The sequence below is a fragment of the Fragaria vesca genome, linkage group LG5 (genome assembly GCF_000184155.1).
Source record: "Fragaria vesca subsp. vesca linkage group LG5, FraVesHawaii_1.0, whole genome shotgun sequence".
Lineage (NCBI taxonomy): Eukaryota > Viridiplantae > Streptophyta > Magnoliopsida > Rosales > Rosaceae > Fragaria > Fragaria vesca.
In genome coordinates, this window is record NC_020495.1 from 26,196,240 (window position 1) to 26,214,548 (window position 18,309).

Here is an 18,309-nt window from a genome sequence, read left to right on the forward strand (position 1 = left end):
GGAATATGTTTCTACTAACTGCATTGCATCCCCTCTTGTTAGAACTAGATATATATTTGAATGAAAGACACCTAATCTGCAACTAAAATAATACACAGAATGGTGGTTACTGGTTTGACTCTTATCTATTGAAAAGAACTCATGTTTGGGAGCTAACTTCTATTGAGGACTTGTACTTGGTGGTTGGTGACAGTGATTTCCTGGACTATGTCTGTTGTTAAATCAACCTAACCCTTCACACATATTGATTATGGTGAAAAACTAACAATTTTAAGAACAAAGAAAAACATTGTCCTGTAACGCCTCCTTAAATTTCCACAAAACCAATTTCCAATGTATCAGTTCCCTTTATTACCAATGCTAGCTGCTCCTTTTATCCAGACAAGCAGTCTTGAGAAACCAAAGACTTCAGTACACCCCAAATTGGAAGGCAATAACTCCATTTAAGCAAAGCAAACTGAAAACTCTGCAAAATAGAACAGATTGCTGAGGAACTAAAATGACACAAAACCTTAAAGAACTAGGAGGCAAAGATTTCATGGACAAAAGCAAAAAGTTTGTTAAGGAACTTGGCAGGGAATATATATCTTTTAGTTAAAGCTACTCTTAATGGTAAATACTAAGAAGTAGTTGATACTTGATAGCATAGTTAATCTGAATTAAAGGGAAAAAATGGAGGGGGTTTTCAATTTTGAACTATGTCATAGCTGCCATGGACAAAGCCAACTGATTCCTTGACTTTCCAGTGAAAAGTGGCTTCCATGGTCCCACTCCAAAAATACCTACCTGATTATCATTGATTTATTACGAAATTCTGATAAGAATAATAACTTATATTTTGGGTCTGGGTCTGCTAAGCCAAAGTAATTTATGCTAGGGACAAAAACCTAGACCAACATTACATTGGGTTTGTGAAAGTCAATGTCCTTTCTCTATGTTGAGATTGCAGAGTGATACAAAATTTGTATCATTGGTCAAAAACAGAGAGGGAGAGATAGATATTGGGTTGCCGAAATCAACTCTCAGTGTGTTTTGGATTTTACTAGAGGCCTAATAATAAGTGCTTTCTATTTTTTGGTGGGTTTGCTTCTTTTTCCTTTGTATTGATTGTGCTTCAGTCACAGAGTTGACGCTTGGTGTGGAATTGGGGGGGTTTCTTTTTGATGAAAGTGAAATTCTTGAGTGGGTTTTGACCTGGAAAATCATAGAGCCACCTGTTTTCTTTGATGGGTGTGTTGGTTTTTGGCTAAAGTTGCTTTCTTTAATGGAAATCCAGAGTTGGAATTTCTCTGATTTGGGGGAAAGATCAAATTAGGGTTTTTGTTTGATGGGATAAAGCTTTAGTCTTTGAGCTGTTCTTGTGAATTGAGCCAGTTTCCTCATCTGGGTTTTCTCCAAGATTGAATTTTTCACAAGCTTTGATGCATTTTTCACTATGGAAGCCCCTGTCTCACTGTGCTGCTCTGCTCATGGAGAAGAAGAGCAGCAAAAGAAGAAATGGGTCTGATCCAAACCCATCAATTCTTCGAAAGCTTCATGAGAACAAGCTCAGGGAAGCTCTTGAGGAAGCTTCAGAAGATGGGGTTCTGTCCAAATCCCAGGACATGGAGTCTGAGACTCTTGATCCAGACCAGGGTCTTGGACGGTCCAGATCGCTTGCCAGGCTCAATGCCCAGAGAGACTTCCTCAGAGCCACTGCTCTTGCTGCTGAGCGCATTTTCGAGTCCGAGGAGGACATCCCTGATCTCTATGAAGCCTTTGCCAAGTTCTGCACTATGTATCCGAAATACGTGGCGTCGGAGCTGATTGATCAGCTGAGGTATGATGAGTACTCACATTTGGGAACCAAGGTATGCCTTGACTACTGTGGTTTTGGCCTTTTTTCGTATCTGCAGACATTGCATTATTGGGAGTCTTCTACATTTAGCTTGTCTGAGATTACTGCCAATTTGAATAACTATGCTCTTTATGGTGGTTCTGAGAAATGTACTATTGAACATGATATAAAGACTAGGATTATGGATTATTTGAACATTCCTGAGAATGAGTATGGTCTTGTGTTTACTGTGAGTAGAGGGTCTGCGTTTAAGTTGTTGGCAGAGTCATACCCTTTTCATACGAATAAGAAGCTGTTGACCATGTTTGATTACGAGAGCCAGTCTGTGAATTGGATGGCTCAGAGTGCTAGGGAGAAAGGTGCAAAGGTGCAGAGTGCGTGGTTTAAGTGGCCAGCCCTGAAACTCTGCTCGACTGAATTGAGGAAGCAGATTTCAAACAAGAAAAGGAGGAAGAAGGATTCTGCGACAGGTCTTTTTGTGTTTCCGGTTCAGTCTAGAGTTACTGGGGCTAAGTATTCTTACCAGTGGATGGCATTGGCACAGCAGAACAATTGGCATGTGTTGCTTGATGCTGGGTCGTTGGGTCCCAAGGACATGGATTCACTTGGGTTGTCCTTGTTCAGGCCTGATTTTATCATCACCTCGTTTTACAAGGTTTTCGGGCATGATCCAACTGGATTTGGATGCCTTCTGATTAAGAAATCAGTTATTGGTTGCCTTCAAAGTCGGTCTGGATCCACTGGGTCAGGAATGGTGAAGATTACCCCTGAATACCCGTTGTACTTGAGTGATTCTGGAGAAATTCTGGACAAGTTAGCTGGAAGTGAAGATGATGAAGCAGCTGGAAATAGTGAGAAAACCCCAGAAACTCGCCAGGGTTCAAAATTGCCTGCCTTCTCTGGAGTATACACGTCTGATCAGGTGAGGGATGTATTTGAAACTGAGATGGATCATGATAACAGCTCTGACAGAGACGGAACAAGCACCTTATTTGAAGAAGCTGATAATATTTCGGTAGGGGAGGTGATGAGGAGTCCAGTTTTCAGTGAAGACGAGTCATCAGACAATTCATTTTGGATTGATTTGGGTCAGAGCCCAATGGGATCTGACCATTCAGCTCAGATCAACAAACAGAAGGTTGCATCTCCTTTGCCGCCATTTTGGTTTTCCGTCAGGACGAAGCAAAAGAAACTCTCTCCTAAATCCACCTCTAAGATGTGTAGCAGCCCCGTATATGATGACAAAGAGGTACTCTCAGGGCCGCATGATGAGACTAGTGGGCTATCATTTGATGCCGCTGTCCTATCTATTTCTCAGGAACTGGAGTGTGTGAAGGTGGTCCCTGAAGAGAAATGCTTTGCAGAGACAAGTCCAGCTTCACCAAATGGTAAAACGGGTTCCAATCTGCATGATGGGGAGATTGAGGAAGAATGTGAAAATTCAACTTCCACCTCTCAGCATCATAGACGGGCGAATGGTTCACCATCAACCGCAGAAAGTTGCACAGAGAAAAGAGGTTGCGCCATAACAAGAGAAGCTGAAGGTGAAATTAGGTTGTTGGGGAGAAGGGAGGGGAGTAAATATGCTAATGGTAGATTTTTTGGTTTGGAAGAGAGTGAACCACCTAACAGGGGGAGAAGGGTGTCCTTTAGCATGGAAGATAACAGCAAAGACCCTGTCAGTCATAATCTGGAGACAGGAGAAATATCTGTGACTAGTCTGGAGGATGAAGATTACAGCAGTGATGGGGAATATGGTGATGGGCAAGATGGAGACAGGGCAGAACCAGAGATAATATGCCGGCATCTTGATCAGATCAACACATTGGGCCTCAATAAAACCACCTCCCGTCTGCGCTTTTTGATTAATTGGCTTGTAACCTCATTGCTGCAACTACGATTGCCTGGTTCAGATGGAGACAATGGAACAACACTGGTTCACATCTATGGCCCCAAAATAAAATATGAAAGGGGTGCAGCTGTAGCTTTTAATGTGAAAGACCGAAATGGAGGCCTTATAAATCCTGAAGTAGTTCAGAAGCTGGCTGAAAGAGACGGTATCTCTCTTGGCATTGGTTTCCTCAGTCACATACAAATCATGGATACTTCCAAACATCAATATGGGACTCTGAATCTTCAAGATACTACCCTGTGCAGGCCAATGGAAAATGCAAAAAATGATAAAAAGGGCATGTTTGTAAGGGTTGAGGTTGTGACAGCTTCTCTGAGTTTCCTCACAAACTTCGATGATGTTTACAAGTTATGGGCTTTTGTAGCAAATTTTCTGAATCCATCCTTCATCAGAGAAGGCGGACTATCTACTGTTGACGAAGAATCTGAGACAAAATCTGAAATCAATGATATTGTTCCAACGTGAGAGGAAATTTTCCATTTTATCTGGTCTGATTCTTTTGTTCATGCTGGAGAAGCTCATCAGTGGAGGCTGCAGCAAATTTGTTCATGTCTAGTCTTCGTTCTGATTTTGTTTTCGCGCTTTGGATTCTTGTAGAGTTCTTTCTTCTCATTTTTTTGCTAGAAAAGGGTTCCTGTAGAGTTTAGATGTTTGTATCATCCTGGCAATTGGTAAACAGAGCAGAAATATATTGGAACGATTCCCACTACTCAAACTCGTTTTTTGTACGGTACAAGGTGGAATTTAGTCCATCTTTTGTAGAAGAATCACTGTTAAAATTTTAAAAGGAATCACAGTGATCTCATTTTGACATTCTGAGGGGTCGCAATTCACGGTTCTTCTAGTTTGACACTGATGACCAAAGTCCTTTTGTCTTTGTAAAAGAAACAAAGTTCAACACATACTAGCGAGTAACAAATCCAGAATTATAGGGAAGAGTTGATGGTGGTTCACTATTTGACAAGAACTAGCTTTAAAGTAACTATTTTTGGGAGGTAGGTTATTGGGAAAGCTACTTGTAATGGAAAGTTTAACTAGGTTGGTGTGACTTGTGACACTGATGTTTGGTTAATTAATTAGAGTTTGTTGAAGAGTAGGTAGCAGCCCAAAATATTAAATAGCGCCACTCATAATATACATCATTCAAGTAGCGATCAATTACACATTAATCAAAATATCAATAGGCCAAAATAACTATGATTATGTTGGGTAACTGGTACCGTTCTTCATCTTCAAAGATTGTGAACATGTCCGGTAACAAGTAACACTATTCTGTAGCCTAGGTGATTACATATTTTGCTTCAGCATAAGAAACTAAACTAGGCTACAATCAACATCAGTCTTGCGCTGACCAAAGCGTTTCCAATGAAGCCCTACAGTGATAAGGGGATCGAATGAATGTAGAGTCATATTTGCCCTGATTGGCAGATGAACTCTGATGGCTGTTGAATTTCGGGAAGTTAAACATTGCCCACAGCTAGTTTCTGTGTTGCTGACCAACAGATTCAGTACTGAGTAAGAAATGCAGTCTCTACGATTCCATTGCCTTTATAAGAAATGCAGTCTCTAGTGCCGATTCCTTGCATTGGAGGTACCTGTTTTCCTCTACTATGTCTGTTGTCAAATTAAGCAGTATTGGACGCTTTGGGTCGTAAATTGTACGTTCACGAACTCGTGCAACCCATTTTGCAGCTTCCCACACTCCAAAACTGAAACATATCAAACATAAAGATCATAAACACCAAACTAACTCTTTTGATTTGCTGGCTGGAAGTAGCAGCAGAAATACTTACAGGGAAGCAAAAATTACCGTGTATTGAAAGATGAGGAAATCAGTACAGCTGGATAGAGAACACCCTTCTGAATATTGTCATATGGAGAGTAATCGCGTATAGCATGAAAATCATTAATGTCCCCGGGGTATCCAAACTCTTCATAATCAGCAGCTGTGAGCGGTATAATGGGATAGAGAAGAGTGCTTGTTGCATCTAGAAATGGAACCTAACACATGCGAACATAGATTAGTTTATAGAGAAAATACATTTGTAGACCTAAGATTCAGTGTGATTACTCATTCTTAAGATTGTACTGCCTCACAGACAATGATACTTGTCAATGCCAACCGATGTATTGGTTTTCCTTTATGGTTTTTTTTTTTTCAAACTATATCTAGTAAATTTTCAAAGAATATGATGTGGTTCTGTTCAAGCTGAGATAGACAAAAAAAAAAAAAAAAAATACTTTGAAGAGCAATAATCCATTTAACCAAAGCAAGTACAACAACAGCAGACGTGAAGATCCATATTTACCTTCAAAACTGCAGCAGTAAACAAATGTGGGCATTGATTGACGGCTGAAGCAACTACAAGTCCTCCAGCACTATAACCCGATGCAGCAAGTTTCTTTTCATGGACAATTTCTTTGTCAACAAGGAAATTGGCACATGATATAAAATCCTTGATGGAATTTATCTTCTTTGTACGTCTTCCATCATAATGCCACTTCTTACCTCCACCGCCTCCACCTCTAGAGATACATTATACAAAAGAATCCTCGGTAAGTGGCAGTATCAAATTTATCGAGTAAACTTGCAACTAAGCTAAATGTAACTTGGTAGAATTTAGCACAAATCAGACCTAAGATCAGCATATGCAACTATCCAACCACGATCAAGAAGGCTTTTCAATTCACTGCGCCACCTTTTATCGAGTAGCTCACCATAAGCTCCATGCACATGAAGCAATCCAGGGTTCTGATCCTCTTTCTTGGTTTTGCGAGAGTACACAACAGTTAATGGAACCAAGACTCCCTCATAAGAAGAGACATTATGCTGTTCACAAGCATAAAATTCAGAAAGATCATTCCACAACTGCTGATCATCAGGGCTGACTTCATTTGCAGAATTGAAAACATCTGTATTTAAGGTGTTCTCACTGATGCTTGCTGAAGAAGCTGTTCCATACAAAACCTTTGTTCTTTCATGGAGAATATTCTGCTGTTGAATGATCTTCCAGTTTCCATTTGACAGGTCATAATCAACCACAGCATCTGGCATCTGCAAGAGAACTCGGAAATGGGAATATATAATCCAAATTGTTTCAAGAAACAGAAAACATGTAGATGATGCAAAACAAATGTGTAGAAAAATTACGTAGCCTACTTTGAAATTTTGGATGATAGAAGTTCAGGTCTCATGACACTGAATGATGCATAAGTTGAAAATCATGTGCTTCTACTAAATAATGAAACAAAAATCAAGTTGGGCAGACATACAACAATTCAAGATCAGTTGTTCGGCAAAGATCACAAGAATCAACTTAGGGGCACAAAGTACCATAGTTTTATTTGCAACAACACATAATAAAAAAAATATGGCTAAAGAACAATCCTGCACGATCTTTTGAAGAAGAGAGGAAGAGAGTAACTCACATACCACAGGTGATGATATTGTAAAGCGCATATTTGATGAATGGTAGTCATAATTTGGCCCAGGTGAAATTTGTGAAACATATTTTGGAAGAGGCAAGAATTGTGGATGAAGCTCTTTTAGATGAACTGGTCCCTGTTACAACATGAAATAAGAAAAGAGATGAGAATTATGAGTCAAGGCCCCTATGTCAAACACTTGGATAATGAAATTGTTGTTGTCAATTCATGATGGCATGATGAACACATACCCTAAAGAAGTTGGTGTTGTTAACCTACCTTCCCAGCAGGCAAAGGTAAAGCAACAGAACAAAGTCTAAAGTTTCGCCCTTCCCTTATATTAAGTACCAAGTGTGTATGACTGAAATCCATGTCCTCAACAACCCAGTCTGGGTCACTGACAAATACATCCTGCAGTATAAATAAGCATCAATTTGAGATTGTACACAAAAACTCATGCAGACAAAAAGCAGGAAGGGTCGTACTTGATATGAAAATCTATTAAACACGGTATCAGTTTCAGAGTCATACACTGATAACTGAACAGAATAGAAAAATGAGCTACAAAACACTTCTAAAGCACGGAATGACAAAACCAAATAGAAGAATAGGAGCAAAAAAAAGGTCTGAAATGCAAACAGGAAGATTAATCGAGAAACAAAGAACACATGGTTAAGCCACAGACCTCCCATATTCTTGGACTGCTAGAAGAATCCACAGGACTACGAAGGAGATAGTGGTTATCAACTGACTGCCCTCCTTTGGCAGCATCTGTAAAAAGAAAAAGACAGCCTTGGTGATGCTCAATTATGCAATGCGCTATACCTTCACACTGCCAAACTAAGTCCATCCCCGACAGTGGATCAGCTGCATTTATCAAAAAGACCTAAAACGATGTCACAATTACTACATCCCTTCAGCCAAAATTCACATCTTGGCAGACCATAAAGTCATCTTCAAAGCAATACCTTGGAAGACTCAATCGAGAAGGTATTTACAGTCACAAACCGGAAATCCTTGGTGTGTCTAATGTTGACAAACACATCATTATCCGATTCTTCAAAAACCAAAACGTCCTCATCAGTCGATCCAATCATGCTACAATATATCCTGCTCGAAACAAAAACACCAAAATCATCACAATTGCCTCATCACAAACGAAAAGTACCAAACCCACATTGTAAACTTCACACATTACCAACCTATACGGCCGCTTGTTCTGATCAGTAACACAATAAAGCAGCGCCTGCCCGTCTTTGGCCCAAGCCAAATTCGAAACACGCTCCGCTTGAGGCTTACTACACAATGCACCAGAATTCAAGTTCCTAACAGACAACCTAAACAAGTCCTTGTCTTTATCATACATTGTATAAGCAATAAACCGATGATCCGGCGAAACTTCAGATAACTCTTCATATGCATAGCCTACACAAAACTAAACTAAACTAGAATCACCAAACATAAAAAGAAAGTAAATTTACATGTTAAAACGGTAAAAAATAAAACTTTTTACCTCCAAATCTTTGAGCTTCTAGATTGTAATCAATGAGCTTCTGCTCAATTCTCTTCCCGGAAGTGAAATCGAACCCAGCAGACGGCAAGTTATGAGAAATGAACTCGTCTTGTAAACTCGCGAGTCGCCGACACAGCACCGGAAACTGCTTCCCTTCCTCCACGCGCCGGTAGTACAACCTTAGCAAACACAAAGCTCTTTGTCACCAAACAACGTTAAACAAAAAGGGACAAAATCGAAACGATAATTACGGTTTCTCGTACCATGGTCCGAATTTGAGGGGAGGAGTGGAGAGGTCGAAGGATAAGCGGGAGGCCATCTCGGACTGGAGCTTACTTTGGAGGCGGTCGGTGCCGGACATGACAGCTTGGGTGTAGTTGTCTTCCTGTTCCATGTACATGTCCATGTGTCGCATGGCGACCTTGTCGTTGAGCTTGGACATCCAGCTGTAGGGGTCGTGCCACGTGTGGTCGTGGAGGGTGAAGGCTTCGGGTTTTTGCGGCGGGTTGGGGGGTTTGGGAGGGGCTTGCGGCGGTTTGGGGGGCTTTGGGGCCTTGGAGTGGGCCCACCGCATGCGGCGGAGATGGGGGCGGAGGAGGGGTTTTACGAGGTGGAGCATTTGTGGGGGTTTAAGTGAAAAGGTTTGTTCTTCTTGGTCTGGGGGTTTAAGAGTTAAGATGAAGAAATGGGTCGGATAAAACCCGTACCGTTGGAACTTTGTCAACCCGAACTCTTATTTTTTTATCATTTAAATAACTCATATGTTATAATAAGTCTTCTTTTTTATTTTTTATTTTGTATTTTTTTATCAATTAAATAACTTAAATGCTACGACAAGTTTTTTGTGAGTCGAATTCATGACCTCCCATTTATAAAGAGAGATAATGCCGCTAGATCAAATGATACTCGACATCCCATTTATAAAGAGAAGACTATACCGCTGGACCAAATGATACTCGACCTCTATTTTGTTTATAGTTAGTTAAAATTTACAAATGACTACATAATTAATTTAATTAATTAAATTATTTAGTAAACGACATCATGTATCAAATTGAAACACCACCTTTAGTCGAGTTGGTAGGAACGTAAGAGTGGAATTCTTATACCTAAGTTCACTAACGTTACAGAGTTGTATCCCATTCTATTTTTTGGTGACCTATAGTTCCACAAGTATAAACATGGATCTCAAAGTCTTTATGGTTCCATGATATTATATTATATATTATTAAGTTCGGAAAGATGAATAGTATCACTGAAATGTCACGCATTTTCAGTTTTTTTTTTTAAATTATTATTTTAAGGAATAAATATACATAACACCTTCGATAACCGTGATTATTTTTCTCAAAAAAAAAAATTCATGAATCGAAGATAAGTGGAACAGAATAAGAAATTAATAGGTACAATATTCGAATGGTTAATTCCTAAACTCATCTTCCCCTTCCTAATCGAATCCTAAGTATTTAGGGATCGATTCCGATAAGAAGGTCTAACATAGATCAATCATGATTCATTCACGTATTTTCTTAAATCACTTTTATCCGAAATCATTCTGATTCACTTTTATATTAGAACACGTAAGTTCACGTAATCCCAACTCAATTCTCTCTAATGTTGGCTAATTGTGAGCTTGAGATTTCCACAACAATAATTTACTCATTGGATAATTTATACTGTAATCAAGACAGACTAAAAAGTAAAAGGAGTATATATTTACACAGTAACATTTAAATGCAATATTTACAATATTACAGAGCTACCCTAAATGCTATAGTTCATATTCTCATCGACAGATACACGGTTTCTGTTTAGTTTGTTTTATTTATTTATTTTTTATTTTTTACTGCACAACTAATACAATCGATCGAGACACCAGTTAGGATAATGGATCACGACTTGGTTGAGGACAATAAAAAAGCAAGGGCTGTGCTGCCGTTTAGATGTAAGAGACGAGGTGTAGAGATGCTTCTTGAACAATACGCACCTTCAGACCTTGTAGCTGTTGTTATCTTTACTGACATGACAGCTTACATTGATGTTGTTGTTGCCGGAGGCATTGGAGTTTCTGCTGGGTAGTCACTAGTGTTATAGCATTGCTCTGACATCTGATCTTGATCTACCGATGCTGCTGCAACATCCCCTTCTTCATCGGCTTCTTGTTGGAACATCTGTTCCACCAGGGGTTTCCACAAACGAACCCTAGCGTTTACAAACCAGCTTGAGACCTGCAATCCATTTGGACCAAAGACACTGATTGATTAAAGTCTGCTTGAATCAAACTGTCAAAGATATAAATGGAATACCCACTTCAACATCATAAGTTCATAAACGTGTACAAATTAATCCTGTTGCTAATCTGGACCAATTATTATAGGAAAAGAAGACTTGCAAGTTGGAGCTATTGATCAGATAAATCGCTGTTGAATTATGCGATTGATGATCTGAGTGCTACAAAGGACACATCTGGCAAACAATCATTACATTATGATAACATGTGTCTAACTTTATGGCAATTAATTACATACTTGGGCACTGTTTTATCTTAGGGCAGGTCACTGAGGCAAATACTTCAAGTGGATGGCAGAATTTATACCACTTTAGATTTTTCCATTGCAATCAAAAGTTAAGAAATGAACCATTATTATATTGATAATAAGTTCAGAAGTCCAAGCTTTTATATGTACTAAGTATTGAAATGAAAACCTAAGCAAGAAGATAACTATGGTAAAGAAAATCATACGAAGCATTACCATAATGGGTGAGAAACATGCTCCATGACAAATTTAATGTTTTGTTTGCTTTTTTTGTTGCAAATGGCCAATGGAAACTCACATGAGATGCAAACAAACATAATGAATGCACAAGGTTAGTGACCTAAATTGCAATACAGTATATCAACGGATGAAGCTACAAGGTTCTATACAGGCATAGTCTTATAATGGTAACTAAATATATTTAAAGAGTAAGAAGTAGTCTTTAAAATACAGAAAGTTTCACTGTTTTCAGTCTAAATAGCCTATGTGTGTGGTGGGAAGGTGTCATTTTAAATGAGAGCACGAGTGAGAGAGAGAGAGAGGTTCAAAGCCGCAAACTCTCATCATGTCATGTCGTATCTGCTATGTAATTTGCATGTACAGTTTTTTTATTATTGTATGTGGGCTTCTTCACTGTAATCAGAATTCAATTCACGGAGTAATAGAAGAATCCTAAGTTTACAGTAAAAAGGGAAGAAAAAAGAAGAAGAAAGGATCATCCGGAGAAGGTAAAACACGCGTTTGTTCCCAGCCAGCAGAAAGCCTAGAAAAACCAGAGAAATACATAAACCCAGAAAAATTATAACTACTGTTCCCTTCCTTCCTTACCACTAGTGGCATCATCTCCGATTCTCTGATCACCTTCCATTTAGTAAAATGTGGGTGTGTCTGAGTATAGGGATATATAGGTAGAGTGATAGATGGAGGACCAACCTGGCACCTGGAGAGACCAGTCCGTTGTGCTAACAGTTGCTTATCTGCATCGCTCGGGTACCTGAGAAAGGGATGACATTAGAATCCTTAACAGTAAAAACACATAGATCATCACTAAGTTTTCTGTACCCTTCCTGCCTCAAGCCAGTCTTAGCATAGCCGCATACCAGATATTATTATTGCTTTCAAATCTTATCTTCTTTTCCATCTCTGTAATAATCTAAGACATGATAGCCAGAAAGATCACTTGCTACGTCAGCAGGGCTGGAGCCATCAAATTACTAATGAACTAGTCGATTTACTAGTCTCTATCTATTTTTCTGTTGTCAATGAAGCATCTATTGTAGAATTTAGGTGCAGGATACCAGACTCCGAGACGTCGTTTTAAATACTTAAACATGTGTCAGTAAATTGTCAATCTGAATAATTGGTTTAAATTTTTAATCTGACGTAACTCACCTGCCTTATCTATCTACGTTAGATAATAATAAGGCTCGACTATGAAAACAAATGCAAGTAGCTAAAAGAGAGAAGCAACAAAAGACAACGCACGGGTGGAGAAAATGCTCAAAAAGCCAGGCTCTCAAGATGTTGACAGAACGTTCGGGAAGGCCTCTTTGGGGTCTCCAAGCTTCTTGTTCCATCATCCCCATCTGATGAAATGCTCTTTGCTGTCTCAGGCTTTGCTCTAGCATCTTCAGCCTCGGCGTCTCTCCTTTGGTTATACCTGAATTCCCCGCACCATCTTTCTCTCCCAGCAATTCACAGCTGTGCTTCAACTGCGCTGTTACCGCGTCTTTCAGGCACCGGAAATGCCGCGACATTGCCTTCTGAGCTAGAGCTGTGTACGGCACCGCCGCCCTGAAACCCATCACCAGATCAAATGCATTAACCACCATTTGCATTTGCTCGCAGTAGTGGTTGTACCTTCGATCCACCTGCATTAGTTTATCCATGCATACACATTAAATGCAAGGTTATGTTAATTAATTAGTCACAATCACTTGATTAAAGCTTGAAATGTTCACATTTTTAGAGATAAGATTTGTACTTCTAAGAAATCAAAGTATACCGAGCGTCCGACATAAATTAAAAGAACAAATATTTAAGAAGCAACCTTAATTAGGATTAGATAAATGTCAAGGCAAGTTAGATTTGATCAAGTAGGTAAGTACTTAATCTTCAAAAAGGTAAAATAGCAGAAATCAAGAAGGTGATTATAAGTTTAGAACCATAAAGACTGAGTAAGAGAGAACACTATGACATAGAAAATGAGTTGACACAAATACCAGCAAGCAGACAAACAGAGACTGAGGGTGAAAGAACTCTTCTCTCAGAATATAAAAAGCTTCTGAAAAAAAAAAAATTTGAGAATGATGTGTGGTTCACAAAGGGGAACACAAAGTAGAACAGCAAATGCTTCAACCAAATGGTCCATGGTACAGTTGTATCATTGTTAAAGGCAATTGTGAATCATTGTAATTTTTATTTTTATTTTTCTACTTTCCCAACGAAAGAAAGACATAGTCGTGTTCAAAAACTAAAAACAACAAACAGACAGAGATCAAATAAATGAACTAGGCCACAAGAGGTTAACTAAGATATAAATTCATCAAACTTCTCTTCAGTATACCATGATTGGTAAGAATACTTATGACACTGACATTCCTGCTACCTTGGTACGTGATATGTTGATGAGCCTAATTCAAAGTTGCTTAATGCAGGACACTACTTTGATAGTAATTTCACAGTAACACTTCATCATCACCAATTGAAGCCAATCAATTAAATAATTAGTTTTTAAACCAAAGCCTAACCTAGTAGCAGATGGGTTTTGACACTTTAAAGACAAGAGAGGGCTGTTGGTAAAGAGAGAAGTAAGGTAGCAAGAGAGAAAGAGAGCTAACATAACTCATCAAGCATGGACAATAGTTTAGTCTTCCTTCTCTGATGCTCAATCCTCTCAGCGGCCGACAAAGTAGGAGGCACATCCTTTGATGAAGACAAGGTAACACCAGCGCCACTAGTGCCAGCAGCTGGATTGGAACTAGGTTTTAATGAGCTATTCTGTTGATCCGATTTGTTCCTCTTGAATTGACCCCTTCCCACACTGCAAAACTCTTCCAACAATTCTTGGGCAGCCTTGGCATACTTTGAAGTGGATAAAGACAATTGCTGGAGGTGATCACTAGGGTTGTTGCTGATGTAGAGTTGGGGGGCAGGACTAGTTGTAGAACCGCCATCATAGCCATGACTATCTGGCCTTACCCAATGTAATCCTGGCCAAGGAAGAGTGAATGAACAGTTAGGGAGCGACAGGTGAAGGGTAGAAGAAGTTGAGTGAGCTGAAGGGAAAGGTGATATTGGTGGTGGATCAATGGTCAAAATTTGATGCTGCAGCTGCTGATGAGCTGCTATGTTGTCATGGCCACTCAGGCATTTATTTGATTCCCCCAATGGACCTAATTCAACCGAGCTTTGTTGGCTTCCGTACCTCTGGGCTGCAGAAGTCTGGTGCAGCGGCTGAGGCATCGGATGCTCCAGCATCTCTGGAGGCGTGGCACTGCCTGTCGGATTATTGAATCCCTCCGACGACATCCTTTTCGTTGTTTGGGACTCTAGTTTAGTTGTGATTAGAACTTGTGCTGAAGGTTGGTTTGCTCCAGGAGGCACAGGTAATGGATGAACTTCATCAAAATCCTCACTCTCATGCTGCACTGTAGGCAATGAAGGTTCAGGTACTTCGCAGGAAACCATTTGATTTTTTATGACACCAGGCCCTTCGATTTGCTTGACTTCCTCCTTTATATAACTAATTGAAGTTAATGTCTCATTCACTGCCCTTGATACCTGCTCTCTCAGTCTACTTAACTGTAATCGAAGATATTCATTTAATCCAAGAAGTCGGATGGTGTAATTGTACTTTTTGTAGCTGGCCCATGGATGAACCTTGGAGCACTTGCGAATGAGCTCTACACCTTTAACCATTTATATTTTGAACTTTTCCAGTTCCTCCGTTGGGAGAACCAATAACTTATCGTGTTCTGCAATCTCTTCAATTAGTGGTTTCAGGGAATCTAGCATGGCCTTGAGATCTCCAAGAAGGGGTCTGAACATAATACTCTTGTCCTTCACATCTGTGACAACAATAAGCAGCATCCTATATGCTGCACCAAGATCAGCCCCTCCTCCTAATGATGCTGTTGCCACAATTACAACATCATAAAAATTAGAAAACTTGTATTTTGAATTGGTCTAAACTTTGGAAATTTAGAGAAAAAAGAAAGAAAAATAAGACTACTAACATAAATTTTGACAGAAAAATGAGAGCAAAAAATAAATGATGACTCAAAAGTAAGCAACATTATAGTAAACAATCTAGTAACTTTGTTAAAAGACAGAATATATTTATATGAAAGTCACCATGTTCCTCGCCATTACCTTCACTTTGCTGACGCATGGTCTCTGTACTACTTCCTGCAGTTGATGTCGAGGTCTCCATCACATCGCCTCGTCTCTGCTCTAGTAACATCTTCAACATGACCTTCAACTCATCAAGCTCAATGCGGTATTTCCTCAGCAGATCCAAGATCTCTTTCACATCCCTTGTTTCCTGCAATTTGAGGTTCTCTAACAATCTTTTGAGAGACCTATCCAAGTCCACCAGTTGGTCAGTGTAACAATTGATGCAGCAGTAGTTCCACACACGAAAATTGGACAACTTGCAGACAAGCTTTGCTCCTTCCTTCATTTGTTCTCTGAGGTCTTCAATTTCATCATTTGGGAGACCCAATTCAAGGTTATACTCACCAATTTCTCGGATGGCCGTGGCATGTAGTTTGTTCAAAGACTCTAGCGTGGATTTGATATCTCTGAGAAGACTTTCCAATCGCTTTCTTAACCCCATCATACAGCAGACTAAATACTGCTCCTCCGAGTAACTCCACTGCCATAACTTCCTAAAACCTAAGTCAGACAACCGTTCTTTCCATCCAAATCCTACCGGAAATCCCTCCAACTCAGAAGACTCAACGAATGGCAGTGGTTAGCTGGAGACTCAAGTCAAGTGGTCAATGCTAGACTCTAGAGCACCAGCAGGTCCTTTCTATGACTGATGTGTGGAATTTAGTGTCTTTCTGATTGGATATTTACATTACCAACGCTCACATATTTCACGCATTACCAACCTATACGGCCCCAGCCGCTTGTTTGGATCAGTAACAATATAAAGCAATGACAGCCCCTCTCCAATTCAGGGTCACTACACAATGCACCAGATTTCACATTCCTAACAGATAATCTGTCATACATTTGGTAAGCCGTGAACCCGATGATCAAGCAATACTTAGTATAACTCTTCACAACCATAACCTATACCGAAAAGCAAACTAATACATAATCCAAACACAGCAAAAAGGACAGCAATATTTTTTTTTTTCCTATCATTACTTTATATTTAAAAATGAAAAAAGAAACAAAATTACCTCCATAGTGAATCTTGATTGTGATGAATGCCGAATTATGAGAAAGAAGAACTCATCTTCAGAAGCCGCCGGAAATTGTTTTCCTTCATCCACGAGCCGATAATACAAAGAAAAAAAATTAGGACGAAATTGATAAGATAATTACGGTTCATACCCTCGGAGGTCGTGGAAGGTGGAGCTTCCGGGTTCCTGCGGCAGCTTGGGTTGGAGCCCTTGAAATGGGCCCCACCGCAGACGGAGGCCGGCGGGGTTTTAGGAGGTGGAGCATTTGGTTGGAGGGAAAATAAAATAAAAAAGCACCTAGAAATTGCCGTATTATAAGTACAGCTATTGGGCTTGGACTTTACACTTGTCAATAATTTGCTTGTTTGGGCCCGAATTAACTGGGCTACTATAAAGGGAAAATTGCTTGATCATTCTGAATTGGGAAAGCAGAAGGATGAGAGAAACTGAAGAAGCCTTGTTGTTCTGCTGCCAAATCTCCAAGCTTCTTCAAGATTGTTCTCGCCAGCGCCCTTCGAGATGGAAAGATTTGTCCCTATATACAAAATTTCATGTGCAATGTCAATTTGATCGAGAAGTCATGTACAGGAAATTCCAGGGGCATTTGTGATGAAGCATGGAAATTGTTTGGCAGAGTCAGTATTGCCTAGCGGAGCAAAATGGCGAATAGGATTGACAAGGTGTGATGGTGAGGTTTGGCTGGCCAGAATTTGCAAAGTTTTCCTTATTAAATATTGGCTTTAATTGATAATTATGAAAAACCCAAATAGGAGGCCCAGTGTGTTATCACGTCGGCATTGTTGTCTTAGTTTGATTAGGAATATGTATAAACCTAGGTTAACTAGGTTATATATATATATATGTTGCTGCCGTCGTGTATTTGGGGTGTGTGAGGAATTTGTAATCAAACCTAGGCTGTCCTCTATCATCAACAGGGAACAATAGTATTTGGGGTTTGGGTCGTTGAGAGTTTTGTTAAAGCTCTATTGTACTTCCTCCAATTGTTATAGTGGAATTTATCGCCGGCTTCGTAAGTGGACGTAGCTCAATCACATTGATTGGGTGAACCACTATAAATTCTGTGTCCTCGTCTACCTTTTTTTATTTGTTCCAATCAATATTCGGTTTGTATCGCTTCCGCATAACATTCCTCCTTAGACCATGGATACTTATTAGTGTTCAGTTGTGAAGGTGATTATCCCAGTTTGCAAGTGCAAATTTTTAGTAGGGATACTATGGAGATAGATTATCCAATGAATTCAAGGCAGGACGAGGGGGAAGAACTTGATGATGATCATGATGCTTCTGTTGAAATATTGGATGTGGTTCCCTTCAAGAAAAGAGGGAGAACAGAACTAGCAAGCCTTTGGATGAAGGTACCCGAGAAGTAAAATTAAAGATCAAGGAATGAAGCGTCAAAGAGAAGAAATAGTTATGGTACTCCTAGTTCCCTAAAGAATTGTAAGGTACATAATTACATATATATGGAAATTTTGTGAAGGAATTTATCCATGAAAATTTCTCTGGCCTTCTTTTTCCTTTTAGAGGCTAATGAGCATAATGTAGATACAGGAGATGGAGCGTTTTTGAGAGCTACAAGTTTCAAATATAGTAATCCACATATTGTAGTCAGAATGCAGAAATCATACCTATCAGGATGCTTG

The 18,309-nt window shown here is 39.6% G+C and overlaps 3 protein-coding genes and 1 non-coding gene across 4 annotated transcripts; 1 reads left to right on the plus strand and 3 right to left on the minus strand.

Annotated features, from left to right (window-relative positions):
- Positions 1-1,175: 1,175 nt before the first annotated feature.
- On the plus strand, positions 1,176-4,448 carry LOC101309058. The gene has a single exon (XM_004300515.1). It carries the CDS (start codon positions 1,422-1,424, stop codon positions 4,212-4,214), a length of 2,793 nt encoding a protein of 930 aa, XP_004300563.1. The 5' UTR covers positions 1,176-1,421; the 3' UTR covers positions 4,215-4,448.
- Positions 4,449-5,219: 771 nt separating this feature from the next.
- On the minus strand, positions 5,220-9,307 carry LOC101302846 (protease 2-like). Its single transcript, XM_004301814.1, has 11 exons — positions 8,952-9,307; positions 8,689-8,867; positions 8,378-8,600; positions 8,144-8,285; positions 7,861-8,061; positions 7,455-7,586; positions 7,183-7,311; positions 6,386-6,804; positions 6,059-6,275; positions 5,560-5,750; positions 5,220-5,458 (listed from the first exon to the last, which is right to left on the minus strand). Exons 1-11 carry the CDS (start codon positions 9,305-9,307, stop codon positions 5,281-5,283), a joined length of 2,367 nt encoding a protein of 788 aa, XP_004301862.1. The 3' UTR covers positions 5,220-5,280.
- A 1,140-nt stretch (positions 9,308-10,447) lies between these two features.
- LOC101309354 (BEL1-like homeodomain protein 2-like) lies at positions 10,448-16,704 on the minus strand. The gene is made up of 4 exons (XM_004300516.1): positions 16,643-16,704; positions 12,711-13,096; positions 12,159-12,219; positions 10,448-10,916 (listed from the first exon to the last, which is right to left on the minus strand). The coding sequence occupies exons 1-4, from the start codon at positions 16,646-16,648 to the stop codon at positions 10,719-10,721; spliced, it is 651 nt and encodes a 216-aa protein (XP_004300564.1). The 5' UTR covers positions 16,649-16,704; the 3' UTR covers positions 10,448-10,718.
- LOC101309641 lies at positions 14,156-14,837 on the minus strand. The gene is made up of 2 exons (XR_184761.1): positions 14,653-14,837; positions 14,156-14,437 (listed from the first exon to the last, which is right to left on the minus strand). It is a non-coding gene; the product is annotated as an uncharacterized LOC101309641 (transcript).
- Positions 16,705-18,309: the final 1,605 nt, after the last annotated feature.

Coding starts and splice junctions, on each gene's coding strand:
- LOC101309058 (XM_004300515.1), top strand. CDS start 1,422: ATGCATTTTTCACTATGGAAGCCCCTGTCTCACTGTGCTGCTCTGCTC.
- LOC101302846 (XM_004301814.1), bottom strand. CDS start 9,307: ATGCTCCACCTCGTAAAACCCCTCCTCCGCCCCCATCTCCGCCGCATG. Junction 8,286..8,377: donor CAGAACAAGCGGCCGTATAG/GTTGGTAATGTG, acceptor TGTTTCGAGCAG/GATATATTGTAGCATGATTG. Junction 7,587..7,860: donor GCAGTCCAAGAATATGGGAG/GTCTGTGGCTTA, acceptor TTTATACTGCAG/GATGTATTTGTCAGTGACCC.
- LOC101309354 (XM_004300516.1), bottom strand. Junction 12,220..12,710: donor TTTGAGCATTTTCTCCACCC/GTGCGTTGTCTT, acceptor TCCCTTTCTCAG/GTACCCGAGCGATGCAGATA. Junction 10,917..12,158: donor CTGGTCTCTCCAGGTGCCAG/GTTGGTCCTCCA, acceptor AATGGATTGCAG/GTCTCAAGCTGGTTTGTAAA.